The 21,353-nt window shown below is 50.0% G+C and overlaps 10 protein-coding genes across 10 annotated transcripts; 3 read left to right on the forward strand and 7 right to left on the reverse strand.

The window, feature by feature from the left end:
- Positions 1-146: 146 nt before the first annotated feature.
- Positions 147-401, reverse strand: N7466_005447 (uncharacterized protein; the record flags this gene model as incomplete). The annotated part of the gene is made up of 1 exon (XM_057164844.1): positions 147-401. The coding sequence occupies one exon, from the start codon at positions 399-401 to the stop codon at positions 147-149; it is 255 nt and encodes an 84-aa protein (XP_057020443.1).
- A 343-nt stretch (positions 402-744) lies between these two features.
- Positions 745-2,434, forward strand: N7466_005448 (putative endosome-associated ubiquitin isopeptidase (AmsH); the record flags this gene model as incomplete). Its single annotated transcript, XM_057164845.1, has 2 exons — positions 745-891; positions 956-2,434. The coding sequence occupies 2 exons, from the start codon at positions 745-747 to the stop codon at positions 2,432-2,434; spliced, it is 1,626 nt and encodes a 541-aa protein (XP_057020444.1).
- A 245-nt stretch (positions 2,435-2,679) lies between these two features.
- On the reverse strand, positions 2,680-3,027 carry N7466_005449 (uncharacterized protein; the record flags this gene model as incomplete). The annotated part of the gene is made up of 2 exons (XM_057164846.1): positions 2,680-2,796; positions 2,908-3,027. The coding sequence occupies 2 exons, from the start codon at positions 3,025-3,027 to the stop codon at positions 2,680-2,682; spliced, it is 237 nt and encodes a 78-aa protein (XP_057020445.1).
- A 688-nt stretch (positions 3,028-3,715) lies between these two features.
- On the forward strand, positions 3,716-4,913 carry N7466_005450 (putative oxidative stress response protein Oxr1; the record flags this gene model as incomplete). Its single annotated transcript, XM_057164847.1, has 2 exons — positions 3,716-4,707; positions 4,769-4,913. The coding sequence occupies 2 exons, from the start codon at positions 3,716-3,718 to the stop codon at positions 4,911-4,913; spliced, it is 1,137 nt and encodes a 378-aa protein (XP_057020446.1).
- Positions 4,914-6,479: 1,566 nt separating this feature from the next.
- Positions 6,480-8,128, forward strand: N7466_005451 (uncharacterized protein; the record flags this gene model as incomplete). Its single annotated transcript, XM_057164848.1, has 5 exons — positions 6,480-6,608; positions 6,692-6,728; positions 6,805-6,872; positions 6,961-7,340; positions 7,465-8,128. The coding sequence occupies 5 exons, from the start codon at positions 6,480-6,482 to the stop codon at positions 8,126-8,128; spliced, it is 1,278 nt and encodes a 425-aa protein (XP_057020447.1).
- A 253-nt stretch (positions 8,129-8,381) lies between these two features.
- N7466_005452 (uncharacterized protein) lies at positions 8,382-10,386 on the reverse strand (the record flags this gene model as incomplete). The annotated part of the gene is made up of 6 exons (XM_057164849.1): positions 8,382-8,521; positions 8,574-8,856; positions 8,927-9,102; positions 9,174-9,445; positions 9,515-9,851; positions 9,942-10,386. 6 exons carry the CDS (start codon positions 10,384-10,386, stop codon positions 8,382-8,384), a joined length of 1,653 nt encoding a protein of 550 aa, XP_057020448.1.
- Positions 10,387-10,626: 240 nt separating this feature from the next.
- On the reverse strand, positions 10,627-11,598 carry N7466_005453 (uncharacterized protein; the record flags this gene model as incomplete). The annotated part of the gene is made up of 1 exon (XM_057164850.1): positions 10,627-11,598. The coding sequence occupies one exon, from the start codon at positions 11,596-11,598 to the stop codon at positions 10,627-10,629; it is 972 nt and encodes a 323-aa protein (XP_057020449.1).
- Positions 11,599-12,436: 838 nt separating this feature from the next.
- N7466_005454 (uncharacterized protein) lies at positions 12,437-13,504 on the reverse strand (the record flags this gene model as incomplete). The annotated part of the gene is made up of 1 exon (XM_057164851.1): positions 12,437-13,504. The coding sequence occupies one exon, from the start codon at positions 13,502-13,504 to the stop codon at positions 12,437-12,439; it is 1,068 nt and encodes a 355-aa protein (XP_057020450.1).
- Positions 13,505-14,403: 899 nt separating this feature from the next.
- N7466_005455 (NADP-dependent isocitrate dehydrogenase) lies at positions 14,404-16,435 on the reverse strand (the record flags this gene model as incomplete). The annotated part of the gene is made up of 6 exons (XM_057164852.1): positions 14,404-15,362; positions 15,424-15,562; positions 15,625-15,658; positions 15,713-15,723; positions 15,880-15,915; positions 16,148-16,435. 6 exons carry the CDS (start codon positions 16,433-16,435, stop codon positions 14,404-14,406), a joined length of 1,467 nt encoding a protein of 488 aa, XP_057020451.1.
- Positions 16,436-17,584: 1,149 nt separating this feature from the next.
- On the reverse strand, positions 17,585-20,904 carry N7466_005456 (C-1-tetrahydrofolate synthase; the record flags this gene model as incomplete). The annotated part of the gene is made up of 5 exons (XM_057164853.1): positions 17,585-17,693; positions 17,776-20,303; positions 20,364-20,401; positions 20,462-20,482; positions 20,559-20,904. The coding sequence occupies 5 exons, from the start codon at positions 20,902-20,904 to the stop codon at positions 17,585-17,587; spliced, it is 3,042 nt and encodes a 1,013-aa protein (XP_057020452.1).
- Between the last annotated feature and the right edge of the window lie 449 nt (positions 20,905-21,353).

Here is a 21,353-nt window from a genome sequence, read left to right on the forward strand (position 1 = left end):
ATGATGGGAATTGGCAGTTGAAGGTGATCACCAACTGCCAACTCACTAACCTCCAGGTTTCCCGTCTTTATTTGCCCATAGAAGAACATGACCGCTAAACTATGCGGATTGTAGATTGCGAGGCTATGCGAGGCTATGCGCGAAATTCAAGTATTTTTGTTCAATTTGCTCGGTTTGCTCGGTTTGCCCTGTGGATGTCCCCATGAGTCGAGGACTTTATACTTGGCAGCCGCCAGCGGAGCATGAAGCTTCAAGCCACCCAAATAGCAAGCCTTACCACAGGTCTTCGACTCGTTCAAGATGATCAACGACTCTGGGGTACAGAAAAGTGTTCCGGGGCTGTCAGGGGCTGGAATCCAGAGTTGCTTTCTGGTGTCCAAAGTGGTCATTTTCGCCGTCATTTTCACAATATTTATTTTCATTTATTTTCTAGATGTAAAAGCGGAGACCTTGCGGGTTCCGCATCTCACCCCCCCACTACGCACCACAACATCTCCAGGCTCCCCTCTTTCTCTTCCTCATCTTCTTCATTTCTCTTCCCTCCCCCCCGGTCCTCGACGTGGATCGCATGAATGCGACTAACTCCACATCAGGTGTCTGTAATCTTCGCGCCAGCTGTCGGAGTTCGCCCCTAGTTCATGTGAATCATGCCCTTTCAGATCCGCTCTGTGTGAAAGAGGGGCAGTTCTCTTCATCTCGAATATCCTTTGGTTCCAACTCCTCCTCCATCCGACACATCGCATAATGGTTTCCCACATTCCTGGACCCAGTACGGGAGGGAGCCCTCCGCAGACTGTCGAACAGATCACAAAAACGGCCCAGGATTATCAGTACAATGCAGCCATCTCACTCAAAAAATGGCTCAGGACGACAGCCACTCTTATTCGAGAGGTTGGTCCATTTACGATACCCAAGCTGCCCATGACAGTGTCAATTAACGTACTGTCTATATTAGGCTGAAATTTACGAACGCGAAGGTCACGACGAACAAGCCTACCTACTCCTTTTTCGACATGCCCAGCTGGTTCTGGTACATCTATCCAAACATCCAGACGCGGCAAAAGACGAGAAAGACCGCAAAGCACTGGTTGCCGCCGAGAAAGAGGTGGAAAAAAACTTAGCCAAGCTCGAAATTCTCAGGCCTCGGATCAACAAAAGATGTGAGCGCTACAACCAGTTGAAGCGCGATCGCGACTCCCGAAAGCTAGCCTCGGAATTCAATGTCACCCCGGAACAGGGCGAGCAACCTGCAGATCCCGCCCTGAGCGGCGTTGCGAAACCTTTGGAAGCTGGAGAGAACCGAGACCTCGCTGTTCGATTGGCGCAATCAGAACTTCATCGCAGAGCAACGATCCGCAGAAACGAAGATGACAATCGCCGAGCGGCAGGCGTATGGGGCGATTGGGAAAGTGCATTGAAGACCGACAAGCGGTCTGCCGACAAGGACCTGAGCCAGCGTATCCAAGATATCAGACTCAATATTGATCATAGGCAACCGACTGGTCAGACTCAACATGCGTCAAAACCCGTTTTGCGCGAGAATTCCTCCGCCTCGACAGCAACATATAATTACCCTACCGTACCTCTCCAGAAGCCTTTGGTACCATCCATCTCTTCTGGTCAGATCGCCATCCTTGACAAGAATGTGGAAAGGCAACCACCTCCGATCTTGCCACCGAAGGAACACGCCGAGCCACTCAGAGCATCCTTCGTCGACGAGGAACCTGCAAATGAGCCTCCGCCACTTCCATCAAAGGTTTCCCCAGCTCCGCCACCACCTGAAAAGTTACAAAACTTTGATGGGGATGCACCTGCACCATCTAGTCTTGATCCGGCAAGTTATACCTTCAAGCCCTCGGCGTACCTAGAAAACGGCAGTCCACTGCGCTCTGTCTTTCTTCCCGCCAGTCTTCGGGATCGGTTCTTGTCTCTGGCGGGTCCAAACACTCGCCGAAACTTGGAAACCTGTGGGATTCTCTGCGGGACTTTAGTTTCCAATGCCCTATTTATTTCCAGGCTTGTGATTCCCGAACAAATATCGACCTCGGACACTTGTGAGACTACCAATGAATCTGCACTCTTTGACTACTGCGACGCGGAAGATCTGATTATGCTGGGATGGATTCACACACATCCCTCTCAAACATGCTTTATGAGCTCGCGTGACTTGCATACCCATTCCGGTTATCAAGTCATGCTTCCAGAGAGCATTGCTATTGTCTGTGCACCTAGCAAAAATCCGGACTGGGGTGTGTTCCGGCTTACCGATCCACCTGGCCTGAAAACTGTCCTCAATTGCACCCAGAAAGGGCTATTTCATCCACATGCTCAAGAGAATATATACACAGGTGCATTGCGGCCTGGTCATGTTGTCGAGGTCAACGGCTTAGAGTATGAAACTGTTGATCTACGCCCCAAAGATGCGCGTGATTAAACACTTTTAATTTTTACGTTGTGTTGTTCAACTGAATATGATACCCTTGGTTTTCCAATAGGCCACTTTATAAACACATGCATTTTGAATTCCTCTTCTTCCATTGGTCCTACCTTTTCCAATCCAGCTTCTGGATGACCTATTTGCTGATGGCCATCCTCGTTACGTACATCGCTACCAACTCCACCGGGTGTCCTTTTGCCACACCATCTCATTCCTTTGGACCCGTGTGTTCATGTGCATGTTTAGAACCGTTTGCCCGGGTGATTCTTTTTGTCGCCGATCCTGAACTCTCCTTCGCCCGATTCGAAGTTTCCGGTGACTCGAGTTTCGGGCTCCCGATGGGGAACCCTTTCGGGGCCCTAGTATTTTTGTCAGTTGTCATTCATTGTCTACTAAGCAGACACTACACACTCAATCTACTAGAGATTGAGAGTGTTGAAATGCTCGACATGCATTACTCTGATACCTACCGTGTTCCATGCTTCATCGTTATGAGTAATATGGTGGTGATGGTGAGTTCCATACTTCTCCTCCTCCATCTTGATGATTTCATCGTGGTATTTGTCTGTTTGGGGAAACCTGGTAGTCATGGTTGCGGTGCACACGTATTCAATAGAATATTATAAACTGATATCGCAATGATTTTGAATTTGGGGCTTGTCAAGTGTTCTTTTTTCCCCTCGTCAACAGATTTGGCAGCCGGCTGGTGGATTTTTATACGATAATTTCTCATCCGCCACTCTTCCGTCATCGAGGCAAATCGGACGTGTGTTCCCAGCGAGGATTTAATAGCACTTTGAAGAACTGGGGGGGGGGGAATTAGATTATTTGACACCAAAGGCCCTGTAACTGATCTGTTGCCAGTTGTAAATTGAATATTTGGTAGAGCTGAGGATATGGTGGGCACTACCACGCTGTGGCTTGATCCATCCAGGACCACCTTATCATATCTGGTGAAGTTAAAAGTGACAGTAGAAGCCCCCAGATGTTGATATAAAAGTGAATATGTTTTTTTTAAGTCTAAATATCATATTCAAAGACTCGTCCTCTTGTTATTTTTAATCTCGTGTATTTGCCGTTCTAGGGGAGCCTAAGGTACCCAAGGTGAAGCAAGTGTAATCCTTGAAAGCACTACAACCTCGAACACGATAAGCGATAAGTTTGTTTCATCCTCCATCTCCTCTTTCTTGACGACGTGACCTTGAGAATCTCGTATACATATCTCTCCGTCAACCCTTGCCCCGGATTTTCTCCCCGCAATTGATTCAAGTTGCCTGTATGTCGTCCTCATCTCAGGGAGATCTCCCTTCGGGCACTCCGACCAGCTCCAGCTCCAGGTCCGGATCTCACACGCCCCACCAAAACCCAACGAACTCCAATTCCTACCAATCCGCCGCCTCATACTTTTCTTACCCAGTTAGCCACGTTGTCTCCGGTCTCTACAGACGTTTAACAGACCCCAGCATTGCTGCCCCCGCGATGCCCTCCAACTCCCCATGGTCTTCTCCCGAAGTCTACACCCCTCGCCGAACCGCCTCTCCCTTCCAACCTCCCCCTCTCACCCCTCTCAGCCTCACAATCCCTAAAGGCGCCGACCTCCTCCAACAACAGCTTCTAACCCGCGTGCTGGCTGAGGAAATCCGCCTCCTAGTCCCTGCGCGTCTCCAACTCGTCGAGAACTGGCGCCTCGCCTACAGCCTCGACCGTGATGGTGCCTCCCTGGCCACGCTCTACGATAACTGTGAAGAATTCTCTCACCGTAGCCCGCGGGCGGGCTACGTCCTCGTCATTCGCGACTCCTCCCCCACCGGCGCCGTATTCGGCGCCTACATGACCGACGCGCCGCACCCTAACTCTCAGTTCTTCGGCACTGGCGAATGCTTCCTCTGGCGCGCTAGCGTGCTGCCTCCACCATCCAGCCTTGGTCTCGCTTTCCCCGGTGACGGACCTCAGTCTGAAGAAGCGCTTGAACGCGCTGGTCTCCCGCCTCCCCCTTCCGCTGACACAACGCACGCTGGACGATGGAGTACGTTGCGCAATGACCCGAAATCGAAATCGGAGTCTCCTGCACACAACTTAAACCTTAATATCAAGACTAGCCTTGCTGCCGCTAGTGGTGGAGCTTTAGCGCCCCCATCGCCATCGTCAATACATACCTCCCGGAGCGGGGCGAGTACTCCTGAACGCATTCGTTTCAAGGCATTCCCGTATAGTGGTGTGAATGACTATATGATGTTCTGTGAGACCGGATTCTTGAGTCTCGGTGGCGGGTGAGTTATACCCCTTGGGCATTACTGTCTCAATTTGCCTAGAAACTGACAGCTAGTATAGTGATGGACACTATGGTCTGTGGGTTGACTCTGGCCTTGAAAAGGGTGTCAGCGCGCCTAGTCAGACTTTCGGAAATGAGCCATTGTCTGATGAAGGTGTTAAGTTCGATATTCTTGGGATCGAAGTTTGGTATGTCGGTTCCTGAGCTGCACAAACTAGCGCGACCCGAACCGCGGACGAAAAGAGAGGCCCAAAAAGCATGCAAACATCTATATACGCGACATCCACAAGTCGAAAGAAATAACAATTATCAAACCAAAAAAAGGGGCATAGTGATGAGATCGGCAGGATTAGAATATCCAGTGGAGGAATATTGGACCTAGCGTCCGTACATAAGGGAACCGGCTTTTCTCATTTGGCGCGTGCCTTTCTACTTGCATTTATTTTCCAATACCCGGGTAACGACGCGGTGCTGGCCTCGCATTCGTTAACTCCCTCTTTCATGGATCTGAGATCTAGCGTTCTCTCTCTCTTTTTTTTTTTTCTTCTTCTTCTCCTATCACATTTCTGAGCTCTCATCTGGTGGCAACAAGTCTGTATATTGAGGATCTATGTGCCGGCTAAGAGAAACGATAAATTCCATTTCCAAGTCCCGATCGAAACTACCTAAATCAGTCTAGATGAATCTGGCCAAGTCTTTCGATGCTTCACTCACAAGGAAGGCGGTCCACATTTGAATGAAACAAAGTATCGGCATGATCCACTTCCTCCCCGACAGTCCGAATTCTAGTCTCCATGCACCCCATGAACCAGTTCTTTGGAAACTCAAAGCCCTTACGGTGATGTCCGAACATTTGAAAGCATGTTGCATCGGCCACTCACACAATGGCAGCAGAACCCTAGGGGAAATAAGCAACTCTCGGGTCTCCCGACGATTCGCAGTCCAGACTTGTGACTTGGATAGAGTTCAGTTCGAGTCAGGAATCCAGATCAATCTCAAAATCAAGTCAATTCGGCCGAAGGTCACTCGACTCATGAAGTTCTGAAGATCCAAGTCCTGGTCGTTTTTCGGCGAGATATCGCTCAATTAACAATCTCCACCGAGATAAATCAAAATATCCAATCATCCAGTAAGGTTGTGCGGATGTACGAAGACCCGCTCAGATTCAGTGCAGAAAGGACGTCGTTGATGCAATCGGTGATGAGGCGTTGTCCCAATGCGGACATGAACCAACGACTCAAGTCACTCAACCACGAATTGACCAATGAACTGACATGAATCGTGAAACGCGACCTTGGGATTAACGAATGTGAGTTCAGATGGATGTGACGGGTGACATTCTCTGCAAAGACTTTCAAATGTTGGATCTAAGAGACGCTTCACACGTTAGGGCTACGATCAATCGCTGCCGACGATCCCCCCGGGTTTTGAGAGTATATCTTCTCCACTCTGCCTGAAGACTTCGACATTTGAAATTTCGATCAATACAACACTATTTTTTCGCGATTCTGTGCGATATTTTCCATCTTTACAACGGCATTAAATGCACTCTCTTTCGTTTAATATTGAATTACAATTGGACTTGAACTCATCAGCACGCGACTTGCGTTTCATTTCAAGAAAGTGCTTACCAGACGCCTCCTACACCCGCATCCCCAACATCATATGAGCTGACAATGTGCACGACTGTTCTTTTTTCAATTCGCATATTCTTTCCAGTCTGATCAATGGCTTGGATATTAGCATATCAAACCCGGTGCCACGTTCAATATGCGTGTCTTGATCATCACTACTTTCTTTACGATTCTCTCGACTCTCTTTGTCTCTGTTCGGCTCTGGACGCGAATTAAGCTTGTCAGAAGTCCTGGAAAGGACGACATACTCATCTTCGCTGCTTTGGTATGAATCTGCGTTCATGAGCATGCACATTATATGTACAAACATGCGTTTGAATACCCAGCCATGCTAATCAAGCAACCCAGATATCCTCTCTCGCATTCTATGGATTCTTGCTTGCCGGTATGTCAATTCAACTACACTTCCAATCCATCATATACCTCGTGCACACACTGATCAGAGCTAACAATCCTCACAGAAAGACACTATGGCCTTGGGGTCCCCAAACCGCAATTATCAAACGATGTAGTCATGCACCAACTGCATGTAAGTTTCTCCAGGCATACTCGATGAACCCAACATTGGAAATACAACATTGAAAGAAATAAGAGAAAGCTAACACCAACACCACCAGTACCTTTGGCTCTCTGTTCCATTCTACAACCTCACCCTAATTCTCTCCAAGCTCTCCGCTCTTTTTCTCTTCATCCGCATCTTCCGTGCCCGAGCCTTCCTCCTCGCCACATACATCACAATGGGATTCCTCATCATTGCCGGAACCTGGATGGTAGTAAGCGGCTTCGTCTTCTGCATACCCATCCATGACTTCTGGCGACCTTCATCGGCAGCAGTAAAACACTGTCTACCCCGCGGTCCAATCTGGTACTCCAATGCGGCAATGCAGATTCTAAGTGACGTTGTCATCCTGGTTCTCCCCATGCCAGCCCTATACAAACTCCAATTACCGCGACATCAGAAAATTGGCATCATGGTGGTTTTCGGCGTTGGAATCTTGTACGTCCTCATTTATACCAAACTTTGCCTTGCCCGATACCAGTGCTTCCAACAAATCCACTCTTCTTTCCTAAAGAGCCTACATTGAATTCAACTCGGCTAATCATCCAACCATTTCGTCTAGTGTAATCGCAACAAGTTCCGCCCGCCTCTACGAACTAAGCACAATGCTCAACGGCCGTGACTTCACCAAAACAAACGCCGAAGCAGCCGTCTGGTCCTCCCTCGAAGCCAACGTCTCCATAATCTGCGCCTGCATGCCCCCCCTCCACCCCTTCATCTCCAACGTCTTCTCCTACTGCTTCCGCCCCCAGCCCCTCCACTCGACCCCCTGGCCAAAGACGCAATCAAACGCAACATGTCTTACTGACTCGCGTATGCCCTCCATCTACGACCATGGCCACGGCCATGCCGGAGACGGGGGCGGCGGCGTGTTCTCGAATGATTTCTTCTATGCGGGGCCCGGCGGGTACTCGGCTAGTATATCAAAAATTGGCGACAATGACGAGAAGGATCGCAAGTCGGCGGAGAATGAGGATGGGATCAGAGTTGTCAGGGAGTTGAGGATGGTTTCGGATTCAGTTATGCCGAGTCCGCGGCTTTTGGCGAGCGATTATGCGGAGAGGGATGTTGAGATGGGGGAGATTTCTGGGTCTGGATCTGGATCGGGGACTGGTAATGCTGATGCTAATGTTGGGGAACGAGGCACTTGGAATCCGAGTATCGAGTGGGATCTTGGAGATTATGAGTTCCCAGATTACAGGGAGCGCATGAATGCTCCTGTTTAGCACTCAAGTGCTGGGCTGTTCATGTTTCCCTTTAACATTCTATCTAAATAATTACCTTCAAATGTTTGTACATGACATATTTGATGAGGTTGGAATGGATTGGGTTGTATATACCATTTTGCAGACTGGGACTTGGGAATCTACGTTACGCTGTTATGATCATGATTACTCGATAAATGCATGTCATCCCATGTAGATTGCCCACATTTCAAATATTCAAATGTTATCGAATACTATGGCCCATATCGAAGGACTAAAGACTAGGCGGTGCCGAGTCCTTCCGCTTCATTGCCTGCTCAATCGCCTTGGCGACAGCAACACATTTCTCCTCTCCGAATCTTCCTCCAACCACCTGAACCCCAACGGGCATACCATCGACCAGGTCAATATCATCTATCATTGATCAGAATCATTGATCAAAAACGCATTGCACAAGAAAACTTACACTGCTCCTTGTTGAATCTGTCGCCCTCATTTCGAGGAACATGGTCGAGCCACTCTTGACTCGGTAGGTCCTTATCCCTAGAGACAGTCGTAGCAGGAACGGTCAAAGCGGCATAGCCAACCAGGTTCCAGATACTGGTGTATCCCACATAGTTATTGGATTTGACCCAAGTCCACGGCTTATACCCAACCCAGGGAGTGTTGGGCATGATTAATGCATCGATACCAGAGTAGGTCCAGCGATCGAGGTATGCGGACTCGTATTTGTATTTAGCCGCATTTAACTAGCAACGAAGATGGTTAGTACGAAAGACTGTTTCTCTAATATATCTCTGGAAAATCATGAGGTCTTACCATGTGCAGTTCCGAAGTTGTCAAGATGTTATGCTCTTTCCCAACCAACATGCCCTCGATTAAAGGCTCGCCGGTCATTTCGGTCATCTTGCGACATCCTTCGCCACCATCGGACAAGATAGCTTTCTCCCATAGCTCGTATGCAAGTCCATGAGACGACGCATCCCATTCGAAAACTGTAGTGATGGAAAGGTATCATAATCAGCTTACTGCATCATTCAAGACATATAAGACCAATAGTACACACCACTGTGACCAGCCGCCTTCAAAGCTTCAACGACATCTCGAACACCGCGCTCGGCAGGTGGCTGGCATTTAACAACGCCATCGTCAACCAGATATCCGATCTTTAACTGCCTGGCACCAGGCGAAGCGAGATTCCGTCTCCATGGCACAGGTGCAACATGCTGGTCCAATTCCCAAGGTGAGGCACACGGAACAGCTTCCATGTATCGCTCAATACTGGAAAGACTACAGCTCATAGGGCCGGCGACCGAGCGAACAATATCCTGGCCAGGGCTGTTGAAAGCATTAGTCCAATGTCTCTCCAAACTCCCATCACAAATCACAATGTTGCGGTGTACTCACTTTCCCCTCTCGTAAGGATGTCTGCCAGGACTAGGCGAAAGCCCGTATATCCCACATAATCCCGAAGGAATCCGAATCGATCCACCCAGGTCTGTCCCGATTCCAAGCGGACTTCCTCGCGCCGCAACAATAGACCCTTCACCACCGGAACTCCCACCAGAAATTAGGTTCCTATTAAATGGGTTGATGCATTGGCCCCAGACGTGGTTATACGAGTCCGACATCATCATTGATTGCGGAAGGTTGGTTTTCACATAGAGGACCGCACCAAGTCGGCGGAGGGTCCTGGCGACGGACTTGTCGGCCTGGGCTGGGTTATTGGTCAGACCGACCCATCCTAGTAGACGATGAAGTCAGCTCTGAGAGCGTGATGGTGGATAGTGGAAAGTCCATCCTTGGGACCTTGGACCGGATCAAGTATGCTTACCGATAGATGTGTCCAGACCCTTGACTGAGAAAAGGTCTTTGATGGACACCGGAAGGCCATGGAGAGGACCTACAAGCTTTCCTGTTCTGGCGAGATACTCGTCCATCTCTTTGGCGACTGTGAACGCTTCATCGAAGAATATTTCTGTACAGCATGTGGTTAATTGGTGTGCTAGTGCTGCACGTTTGGCAAATGCCTGCGTAACCTCCAGTGAAGACACTTCACCGCAGGAAAGCTTCCCCAGGAGGACTGTGATATTGGTTTCCTCTGTAAGCGCGAGCTCGGTTGGACTGAGAGTCTGTCGAATGTACAACAAAGCGTTCGGTGCGGAGTCTACTGAAGGGACTGGTGACAAGCGCCACTCCGGGGGGATCAGGTTGAGTTGGCGCTCGCGTTTTTGCGCGGCTATGTCTTGGTAATATGGAGTAGATATGCTGGTAGCCATGATGAAAATATCATCAAATGATACGATGGTGCAAAATGAAGGAACTGAGAGGGCAAAGAACGAAGTTGTTGTTGAATCCCCAAGCTCAAGAGTCAAGTACTATATAGTATATGGAATTAGCAAGAGCTCCGATAACGACCACGATAAGAGATGCGGGGAAATGCCATAGATCGCTTTCCGGATTGGGCAGGTTATCTAATACTTACAAGTTACTAGTACTTATCTTGGTCCATTGGAATTTCAGATCATCCTGCTTCTCCATCTCTCCTCACATTGCTCTTGTGCATCCGGATAACGCGGAAAGTCACATAACTGACAATTCCGCCAATACCCTCGCAGAATCTCGCATTGTTGTGTTTTGGTCGCGTGCATCCCGGTCAAATATGCAGGAGAAGCTAAATGCACGTAGAATCTAGAGGAGGTGGGAATCCTGGAGATAAGATCGCATGTTCGACCAACCATCCTTGATAATGCACCCGAATGTGGATCCGAAATAGCCACGCTATCTCGATTCCTCGCCTTTCCAGAACGGCCAAATGCCACTATTGCGCCAGTGTATCTGAACACGGCGGCTGATAGACCTCGCTCGCCGGTGTCACTATTATCCAGAAGTAATATCTGATCCAAAGCTCTAGCATTGAGGTCCAAAATATCGATATTGATGTTGCGATCTGCCAGGTGCGCTAGGAGTTCAAATGAATCTGGCGGGCAACCCACCGAGTCGAAGAAATTTGAAGATATGATTCCGCGGTGCCATTTGTCAAAAATCAGGTCCCTGTCATGGACTAGAGCGCCAGTAACGTCAAACCATACCAGGTAGGCCAGGATATCTCCCAGTCCAGGGACTCGGGCTGCCAGAGCATCGAGATCGGCTTTGTTTTGACAATGAAGATCGAGAAGGGAACGAGCACCTTGCAAATGACGATGCCATCTGCCGAATGACCCGCAGCACACTTCGAAAATAGCGAAAGTAGCAATGCCAAAGAGCGCAATTGGGTGTCCCGACTCGATGACTTTGCTCAAGTTCGTCAGCGCCCCGAGGTGCGTCTGAATCGATTGTTTATTGTCCGGCCCTTGCAAGCGAGACCGAGCAAAGCTCAAGGTGCGAGCTATTAGCTTAACAGCTTCTTCCGGTAGCTCTTCCTTGCTCGACTGAATCTCCTGATAAAAGTGTGATAAGAGGTCAATAAATCCGTATAGATTGATAGGCATATTCGTATTTTGTTGATGACTTGAATTTGGCTCCTGATCCTTGACTTCTGATGTCAAAGATTCTGATAACAGCGATACACTTGCTGATGGGTCTTTCTTGTTTCCCACCCAGACGACTCTCTGTGGGTAGCTACATGCCACTGAAATCTGCTGGCATGGTTGACACCGAGGGCGATTAAGATCGCACTTGATTCCCTTGACTCGACAACGGTAACAGTGACGATCGTGCCGGATCCCTCGAGGCTTCTTGATGCTCGTCATAGTTTTGCAAGGGTGTTTCGCGAATCCCACGTGCGGTAGCTAGCAGTAGCGAGTAGTATTGGAGAGTCGGGACTCGGGAGATAAGCCGAGCGGGGGAGGCGAGTTGCCTGTTTGGTTCTAGTAAGAAAATACTCCTTGAATGGCAAATCCCGGGTTCGACCCCAAGTTACCAAATTGACTTATTCGCGGTGAAGGGACTTGGGCAGTTGGTCAAAGAGTGTGTATTCCAAATGGTCACTGCGGTATCACTGCATAGAACTAACTAGCATGTCTAACAACGAGCGTACGACATCGCTTTTGGATGGGAAACCAAACTGAAGGCCAAAACACAAGACAGTAGCGTGCCTAGGCACAATAGGGAAATACTATACATGGAACAGAAGAATAACAGACAAACGTACAGAACAATCGGTTCAACAAAAAGGGTGGCAAGAATAACAGCAGAAAAGCAAGCGGAATTGCAGGGTCGCAGAAAAGCAGGGAAGAGCAAGGATCGCATAGTAATTGCAAAGCATCGGCAAATCAAGAACAAATGAAGGTCCAGCCATTCATGTTCAGTTCAAAACACATTGTTGGGTTATTTTGGGATCTTCGCCATGTGCCAGTAGCGGCTTTTGCAGTCCACGTCATGTCTACCATGAAGTAATCGCTGGGTCAAGCGTTCGCGACGATCACGTCGCTTGGTGGCTGAATTCGGCTGCTCGAAGTTCAGTTCTATATCTTTGTTCTTTTCAATGAGACTGTAGTGCTCTGACTTCAATTTCTTGGAGTTGACTCGGCGCCGGCGAGGGGTTCTGACACGTCGAGGGGCCTTGGAATGGACTCGGTGAGCTTTGGGTTGTTTGGGCCAGTCAGAATCAGCCTGGACTGCTCTGTGAACCTTCTGGCGAAAGCTGTTTTGGTGAGATATTATCTTCAAATTGAGTTTTTTCCTGAGTCGCTCAACGGCCGCAGTGAGAGATCGGGTAGAGGCGATGCTTGTTCTGTTCGACGAGCCCGCACATGTGTCAGGGGTTTCTGAAGAGTCGGCAAATTCTCCCGGGGTATCTGGCTTTACGGACTTGCCGAGCTTTGTTGAGAGGCGCTCAGAACCCGAGCTCGAACCCACACTGCTTTGTGGCTGCGACACAGTCGAAGCGGATACATCCACAGTCCGCGGGGGCATTGGAGGTATGTTTGAGCTGTAAAGGCCAATGACAGGACTTTGCAGTGTTGCATCGAATGGCGAATTTCCAATGGTGAACCCAATGGGAAACTTTGGGACAATTGCGGCTCCATTTTCTTGCTTGCCGATGTAAAGCGACTGAGCACTTGTACAGCTTCTAGTCCCGCTGCCAGCGGAGTTGGGAGTCTGCACGTCTTCATTCCGGTCGGAAACACTGTGGTTCACGGACATAGAAGAGGCGCTGCTTGAGCAGTTGGTGCATGTCACCTGGTATTCACCTTCCCGTGGTATGTAGGTTGGAGAAACAGGCTGCAAGCCGATGAACATATCTGGGGACGGATGAGAGATTCGAAGCCACGGTGGAAGCTCATCAGCTGCAATAAGAGGCGTAGGAACACCACCGGGACGCAAGATGCAGAATCGAGGACGCAACTGTTGGGGGTGGATGAAATGAACGGGGCACATAGGCTGGAACTGCATGCTGAAGATTACCGACGGGTAGCAAAAGAGTGTATTTGAATAGACTCAATAAGTTTTGAGGTTGCAAAGAGTGTGAGATAGTAGTAGTGAAACGTATGCTTTTTAAAACGATAGTGTATGGGCTGAAAATGCGATAACAAGGATATGAGGAGAGGAGGGGGGGGGAAGAAGAAAGAATTGTTGTCGACAGCGGTAGTATGTATTCCAATCTCTCTCGACCAGGTCGCACCTTCCCAATTGGCAGAAGTGTGGGGGTAAAATGGAAGGAGCAACATGATACCCAATCGAGTAAATCGTTCGTGTGGTTTACTTGGGAAGCCACCACCCGTTCAAAGGACTCTTAAATGTATGGCCAACCGTGCAGGGGAAAGAAGAGAACTTCACGGGTATCTGATGCTGATGATCAGTCACAATCTTGTATGGGTACTCAAGTGCTGATTTGGTTAATGAAAGATTTAACAACTTATAAGCAACCTGCTACCATTGAAAGAATACTACCTACTAGTCAGTACTCGTCGATGCATGTGCAGAAAAGGTTCATGCGTGGTATATACTTCGGAAGTTCGGAGTAAGCGAGGTCTGAGCCTCCTAGCACTCGTACGCCCAGGTCGTTCAATTAATTCATTTCATCTGGTTGGTGTCTATAACACGTAGTAGCACCTACAAAAAGTGTTTACATCTTACGGCCGTCTTAAAATTACGGGCATCAATTGCACATGTGGAGGAAATATGAGAATAAAAACAGAATGATTCATGCAGAGCGACTCGATTTTTATTTGTCCGACGACTGTACATGTCAGAAGCTAGATCAAAAGCCCCCGAGGTCTATGAGGGAAAAGATATCATCATATAGAAAGATTGCGCAGGCAGAAAGGGGCATCACAAAAAGGAAAATAGATCTACAGACGAGCCTTGAGGTTGGCCTTCAGCTTACGCTCAACGGCAGCCATGTACTCGCCGGTGGTGACCCAGGCCTCGCGGTCCTTGCGGCCAGTGGCCAGGGCAAGATCCTTGGTCATGATACCGTCGTCGTTGACAACCTCAATGCAGGCACGCTCGAGCTCCTCGGCGAACTTGACAACATCGGGGGTGTTGTCGAGCTGACCACGCTGGATAAGACCACGGGTCCAGGCGAAGATGGAGGCAATGGGGTTGGTGGAGGTCTCGTTACCCTTCTGGTGCTCGCGGTAGTGACGGGTGACAGTACCGTGGGCAGCCTCGGCCTCGAAGGAGTTACCGTCGGGGGTGACGAGAGTGGAGGTCATCAGACCGAGGGAGCCGAATCCCTGGGCGACAATATCGGACTGGACATCACCGTCGTAGTTCTTCAGGGCCATGACGAAGCCACCCTCAGACTTGATCATCTGGGCAACCATGTCGTCAATAAGACGGTGCTCGTACCAGATCTTCTGGGCGTCGAACTGAGCCTTGTACTCAGTGTCGAAGATCTCCTGGAAGATGTCCTTGAAGCGGCCATCGTAGCGCTTGAGGATGGTGTTCTTGGTGCTCATGTAAAGGGGCAGGTTCTTGAGGAGGGCCATCTTGAAAGAGGCGTGGGCGAAGCCACGGATGGACTCGTCAGTGTTGTACTGGACCTGGGTGACACCGCCACCCTGGAAGTCGTAGACCTGGGCAACCTCGGGCTTGCCGCCAACGGGGGTGTAGACCAGCTCGAGCTTACCGGGGCCGGGGATGACACGGTCGGTAGCACGGTACTGGTCACCGAAGGCGTGACGACCGATAACAATGGGCTTGTTCCAGCCGGGCACAAGACGGGGGATCTTCTCAATGATGATGGGCTCACGGAAAACGGTACCGCCAAGGATGTTACGGATGGTACCGTTGGGGGAGAGCCACACTGGAAAAGGGGAAAAGGTCAGTTTCTCAACTCATATTACAAGAAACAGGCCATGGCTTACTCTTCTTGAGCTTGAACTCCTCAACACGGGCCTCATCGGGGGTGATGGTGGCACACTTGACACCGACACCGTACTTCTTGATAGCCTCAGCGGCGTCAATGGTGACCTGATCATCGGTCTGGTCACGGTACTCAAGACCCTGGGAAATTCGTTAGCGGGGGAAACTTCAGGATGTCATGATTTGGCTAAAATATGACTTACCAAGTCGTAGTACTTAAGGTCAATGTCGAGGTAACTAAGAAGGGACTTTAGTAAAATTGACCATCACTTGGTCTGGTTCGGCACTTACGGCAGAATCAACTAGAGTAAGAATAACGTTAGTCTCGGTTTAGAATTATAAGGGGCAATCTGATGCATCAACTGCATGCAGCCTTCTGCGGGCGGGGGAGCCGATCATGCAGGTTATGCCAACATGAGGGGCAATGAATGGGGCAATGGGGTTGATCCGAGGCTTACCTTTTCTCTGATTTCTTGCCAGATAATACGGGTCATCTATTGACGATTGTCTTGTTAGTCAAGTTCACCATTGGCACTGAACACCAGCCTCGGGTTGGTGCATTGGCACATGAAGGTCTGGGTTTCCCCCGTATTTCCCCGCGTTGAATGGCGGGACAAGACGAAAATGCACCGCTCGAAGCACGAGACAAATGCAAGCTTGTGATATGCCCCGCGCCAGGGAAATCTCGGGGCCCGAAATATAAAAGGGAAGGGATTCGCTCCATACCTCATCACCATCCAGCTCCACCACCGGGTTCACGACCTTGATCTTGCTTTCGGAAGCCATAGTGCGGGTTTGAGTAAGGTACAACGAAGGAGTCGATCCGGTCCAGCGGGAAGACGCAGAAATTCTTTGAGTGCGAGGGAGGGAGGCAGAAGAAAGAGATCTCTGGGAAGAAGAGAAGGAAGTAAAAGAGGAAGAGAGAAGACGAGAAGAAGAAGAGAGAGGGGCAATGGGAGGAGGGGTCGCAAGGGACCGGCGCGCGAAAGCGGAACCAGACCGAATGGCGTTCATGGTGTGGGAATCTAACAGGCAATTGGGGCCTATGATCGGAAAAGCGTCAGCGCGACTTTCTCACTTTCTGTTTGGTTCGGAGGCAAAGATGGGGCAGTTCTGCGGGTTCGCCGTGTCTAACAACCGAGGGAACGATATTCGGCAGAAGGGAAATGCGGCCAGTGGGGTCGGAAGTGTCCTATGCCCGATCGCAACGTCACCAGCCAGACTTGCCGAAAACAATATTCTGGGGGAGCAAAAGGCCGGGGAAAAACGGGAGAGGGACCGGGTAACTGGATAAGTTGGGTCCAACAAGGCAAATGAGAACTGGGGGAATTACCGAACAAGAGTAGAGAGTGATGGTAAAGGTCGAAGGGGAAAAAAGGAAAAAGCCTTGTCCGGGAGAGAAACTCTGCTGCAAGGAACAAGATTGGATGAGCCAATATGTTCTCCTCATCTAACCGTTTGCCGCTACAAGGAAGCGCCGAAGCCGGACAGTCACGAGACTTACCTTTTTACAGTGATAAACTTGAATGTATATCCGATATGGGATTTCAAAGGAGAGAAGCAAGGTGAAAGTGAAAGAATGGGTTTTTTGGGCTTCTTTGATCTTAAATCCCTTGGTCCTAAACCCTTTTGATGTTCCATTGATCGAGTCACCGGGCTTAAAGCTCTATCCACTGACCCGCAATGCGGTTGGGGGGGAAGAAGTCAAAACGTAGCGTTTTCCGGAGATCGGAGCATACTCCGCGCTCACCGAGGAAGGAGAAGGATCCACCAACACCCGGGAAACGATCAGCCGAATAGCACGATCTACAAATGACGAGGACTTCACATGGCGATATTGAAAGGAACATTGAATGTTTGACTTGGCCATGTTCGATTCTACGTACCTAGTTGGAGATTCATGTCTACAGCTTTCAAAAATCACAATATGCAAGGTTTCATAACTTCATCGCATTGAAAATGACATTTATCTGCTAAAGTTGGTGTTGAAAATACTCTCCGCTCTAAATATACCTTCTCCCGTCAGACGCCCGATTAATCACGTCCTTCCAATAAGCATGGTATGTGTTGAAAAAAAGTTCCGATCCGTGCTCCATACACGGGTATATACATCCTTTGTCTATCCACCCCGAACCCTAAAACAAAGTTTCATGCACGCAAGATCTAGAACAGACCGTCGACCTCACCAGTCTCGGGGTCAATGTCGACATTAAGGTAGCCAGGTGCAGTAGGCAGACCAGGAATAGTCTGGATGTCGGCAGCCAGAGCGTAGCTGTGAGTTGGAATTAGTATATGCGTCAAAAAATCAAGGGGAAGGAAAAAGAAGAAGAAAAAAAAAAAAAAAAAAAACTTACAGGTATCCAGCGCCCACGGCAAGTCTGACATCCCGAATTGGCACAGTGAATCCAGTGGGGGCACCCTTCAAGGCAGGATCGTGACTAAGAGAGTATTGCGTCTTGGCAATACAGATCGGCAGGTTGCCGAATCCTTGCTGAGTGTAGGTGTCAACCTTCTTCTGGGCCAGCTCGCTGAACTCCACCTTATCAGCACCATACATGGCCTGACCGATGCGCTCAATACGTTCATGAATGCTGCCATTGAGATCATACAGCAACTTGAAGTCCTTGGGCTTGGAGCTGGCAGCCAGAACACCCTTGGCCAGGTCAACGGCACCGGCTCCACCCTCGGCCCAGTGGTTGGCGGGGATGGCGTCCTCAGCACCCGCTGCAATGGCCTCCTCCCGAATGACAGCGATTTCAGCCTCGGTGTCGGTGTCAAACTTGTTAATGGCAACAACAACTGGCACACCGTACTGGCGGGCATTGGAAATGTGCTTGCGAAGGTTAATGCAACCCTTGCGAAGGACATCAACATTCTCGGTACGGTAGACCTCGGGAAGAGGAGCACCGGGCTTGATTTCGGGGCCACCTCCGTGCACCTTCAGGGCGCGAACAGTGGCCACAATGACCACGGTATCGGGAGAAAGACCTGATGACCGGCACTTGATGTTGAAGAAACGCTCACCGCCCATGGTGAAATCAAAGCCAGCTTCAGTCACCACGAAACCAGTCTTGTCATCGTGATCCTCGTCAGGCTCAGTTCCGGCCAACTTCAAAGCCAGCTTATCAGCAATGACGGAGCTAGCACCAATACTGATATTGGCGAAAGGACCAGCGTGAACCAAAACGGGAGTTCCCTCCAAGCTCTGCATGAGGTTGGGCTTAATGGCATCCTTCATCAAAGCAGCAAGAGCACCACCGGCACCAATATCGTCACAAGTGACGGGGTCACCAGACCTGGAGGTAGCAACCACCATACGACCCAAGCGCTCACGCATGTCCTCCAGGCTGTTGCTCAGGGCGAGAATGGCCATGCATTCACTGGCGACGGAAATATCGAAGCCAGTCTCACGGGAGAGACCCTTTTCGGTGGGGGCTGTGCCAACGGTGATGCCACGAAGGTGACGATCGTTGACATCAAGGACACGACGCCAGGTGATAGTCTCAGGGTCGATATCCAGACGCGCGAAACGGCGGATCTCGTCCTCGGTGAGATCATCTGGGTTGGTCTTTTCGATACCCAGCTTCTTCAGGCGACGGAACATGATTGGCTTGAACTCGCGCTTGTCACCCTTGGCGGGCACTAGACGCTTGTAGAGAGGGCCATCCTTCTGGGTAGATTCATGGAACATACGGGTCTCGATGGCGGCAGCCAGAAGATTGTTAGCCGCAGTAATAGCGTGAATATCACCCGTCAAGTGTAGGTTGAATTCATCCATGGGAATGACCTGACTGTAACCACCTCCAGCGGCGCCACCCTTGATACCGAAGGTCGGGCCTTGGCTGGGCTGACGGACATTGGCGAAAGTGATGCGGTTCAGGTGAGCTCCCAGAGCTTGGGTAAGACCAAGGGTAGTGGTCGACTTGCCCTCACCCAGAGGAGTGGGAGTGATACCGGCAACCAGAATGTAACGTCCATTGCGACGGTGGGAGAGACGATCCAAAACCTCAAGCCCAACCTTTGCCTTGGTGTGACCATATTGCTCCAGCTCGTGGGGGGCAATGCCAACCTCGGCAGCGACCTGTGTAATGGGCTTGGGGTATTGGGCACGGGAAATGGCGATATCTGAGGGAACGGGGCTCTGTAGACGAATAGGCAGGGGAGTGATGCGGCGATCCTTTTGCTTCTCGAAGTATGTCTTGGCAGCGTGGACGACGTTCTTCAGCAACATGGCAACAGTCATGGGGCCAACACCGCCAGGGACCGGGGTGATTTGCGAAGCCACCTGGGAGGCAGACTCAAAGTCGACATCTCCAACGAGACGCTCACCAGACTTCTTAGTCGCATCAGGCTTGTAGTTGATACCGACATCAATAACAACGGCACCTGGCTTCAACCACTCTCCCTTAACAAATTCGGCCTTTCCAATGGCGGCGACGACAATGTCGGCATTCTTCACAATATTGGGGATGTCGGCACTCTTGGAATGACAAACCGTTACGGTGGCATGGGCGTTGCGGAGCAGGAAGCTGACGGGGCTGCCAACAATGTCGCTACGTCCCAGAACCACAGCTTGCTTACCCGAGGGGTCCACTCCACTGGCCTTCAGCAGCTCCATCACGGCAAGAGGAGTGCACGGGGTGAAATTTGGGCGGCCACCACGCTTGGCAAGCTCACCAATGTTGACGGCACCGAATCCATCCACATCCTTCTCGTCGGAGACAGCAGAGGTGATGGTGTGCTCGGACATGTGGTCTGGGAGGGGCAATTGGACCAGGATACCGTGAACGGCGGGGTCATTGTTGGCCTTGGTGATCTCCTGGAGGAGCTCCAGCTCGGTGCTGGTCTCAGGGACATTGATCAGAGTGCACAGGATGTTGGCCTATGAGTGGGGTCAGCTGTCATCCTTATCTCGGTTTTCCGGGCATTGGATTAGATGTACCTCTTGGGCGGCCTTCAGCTTCATACGCACATAAGTGCCTGTACTTCAGTTAGCTCTATACCTTTATTCACATTGATGGCTTAGGACTGAAAACTAACTGGAGTCCGATCGGTTACCGACTGTATATGACAAAAGTGGTGTTAGTCAATCACATGCTTCTAGTTTCCCGCGGGGAAGTCAAGGAAGATATTTTACCTTGAAAAATGATCAAGTTGGGCTTGAATCGGGGGTTCGTGATCTGAGTCTGCTCAATCTCAGACTTGAGGCCCGAGCGAATGCTCTTGGCAATCGCCGTACCATCGATCTTAGCAGCCATAGTTGCGGAGCTGCAGAAGGTGCGATTTGAAGCAGCCGGCGGGTTTAAAAAAGCAACGGAGACCGGGGACGGAGCCGTAAAGCTTGACAAGACAGAACCTCGAGCTCCTCTAGCAGAGGAGATGGTATGAAATGAAGACAAGCACGAAGCGGTGCGGAGATAAAAATTATTAGTCGCTCGCGCTTGGAGGGAGGGAAGACCGCGGGGTACAGCGGGGAACAGCATGAATATTATTGCTTAGGGGGGAGAACCCTCGGAGCTGCTTATCGGTTCGGGATCACGGGGAAGCTTAACATTTCACCCTTATGGATAGGAGAAAAAAACTCAGGAATCAGCAATGATTTTATCTAGAGTTTATGTGTCCTCAGATGTAGTATTTTCTTCCCCCCTCACACAGTCTCTCCTGCAATTCCCTTTCTCGTTGCTGTGATACTTCGGGATCCGAAAGGGAGAGCACTAAGTTGCACGGGAACTGAGTGCCTGAGGCATTCACGGCAGGTGAAGAATGATGAGTCATAAGCCAATGAGGAGGAGTGTTAATAGCTAGTTATTCCGTAAAGGGAATGGTAGTTGTTCCGAATGACTTAAAGTAGATTTTCCGGATGAATGGCGTTCCAGATTAGGCCGCATAGGGCTTAGGGCTGAGAAGTAGCGCATCACGTGTAGATACCGGA

This window comes from Penicillium verhagenii, assembly GCF_028828195.1.
Source record: "Penicillium verhagenii strain IBT 33310 chromosome Unknown utg000006l_segment0_segment0, whole genome shotgun sequence".
Lineage (NCBI taxonomy): Eukaryota > Fungi > Ascomycota > Eurotiomycetes > Eurotiales > Aspergillaceae > Penicillium > Penicillium verhagenii.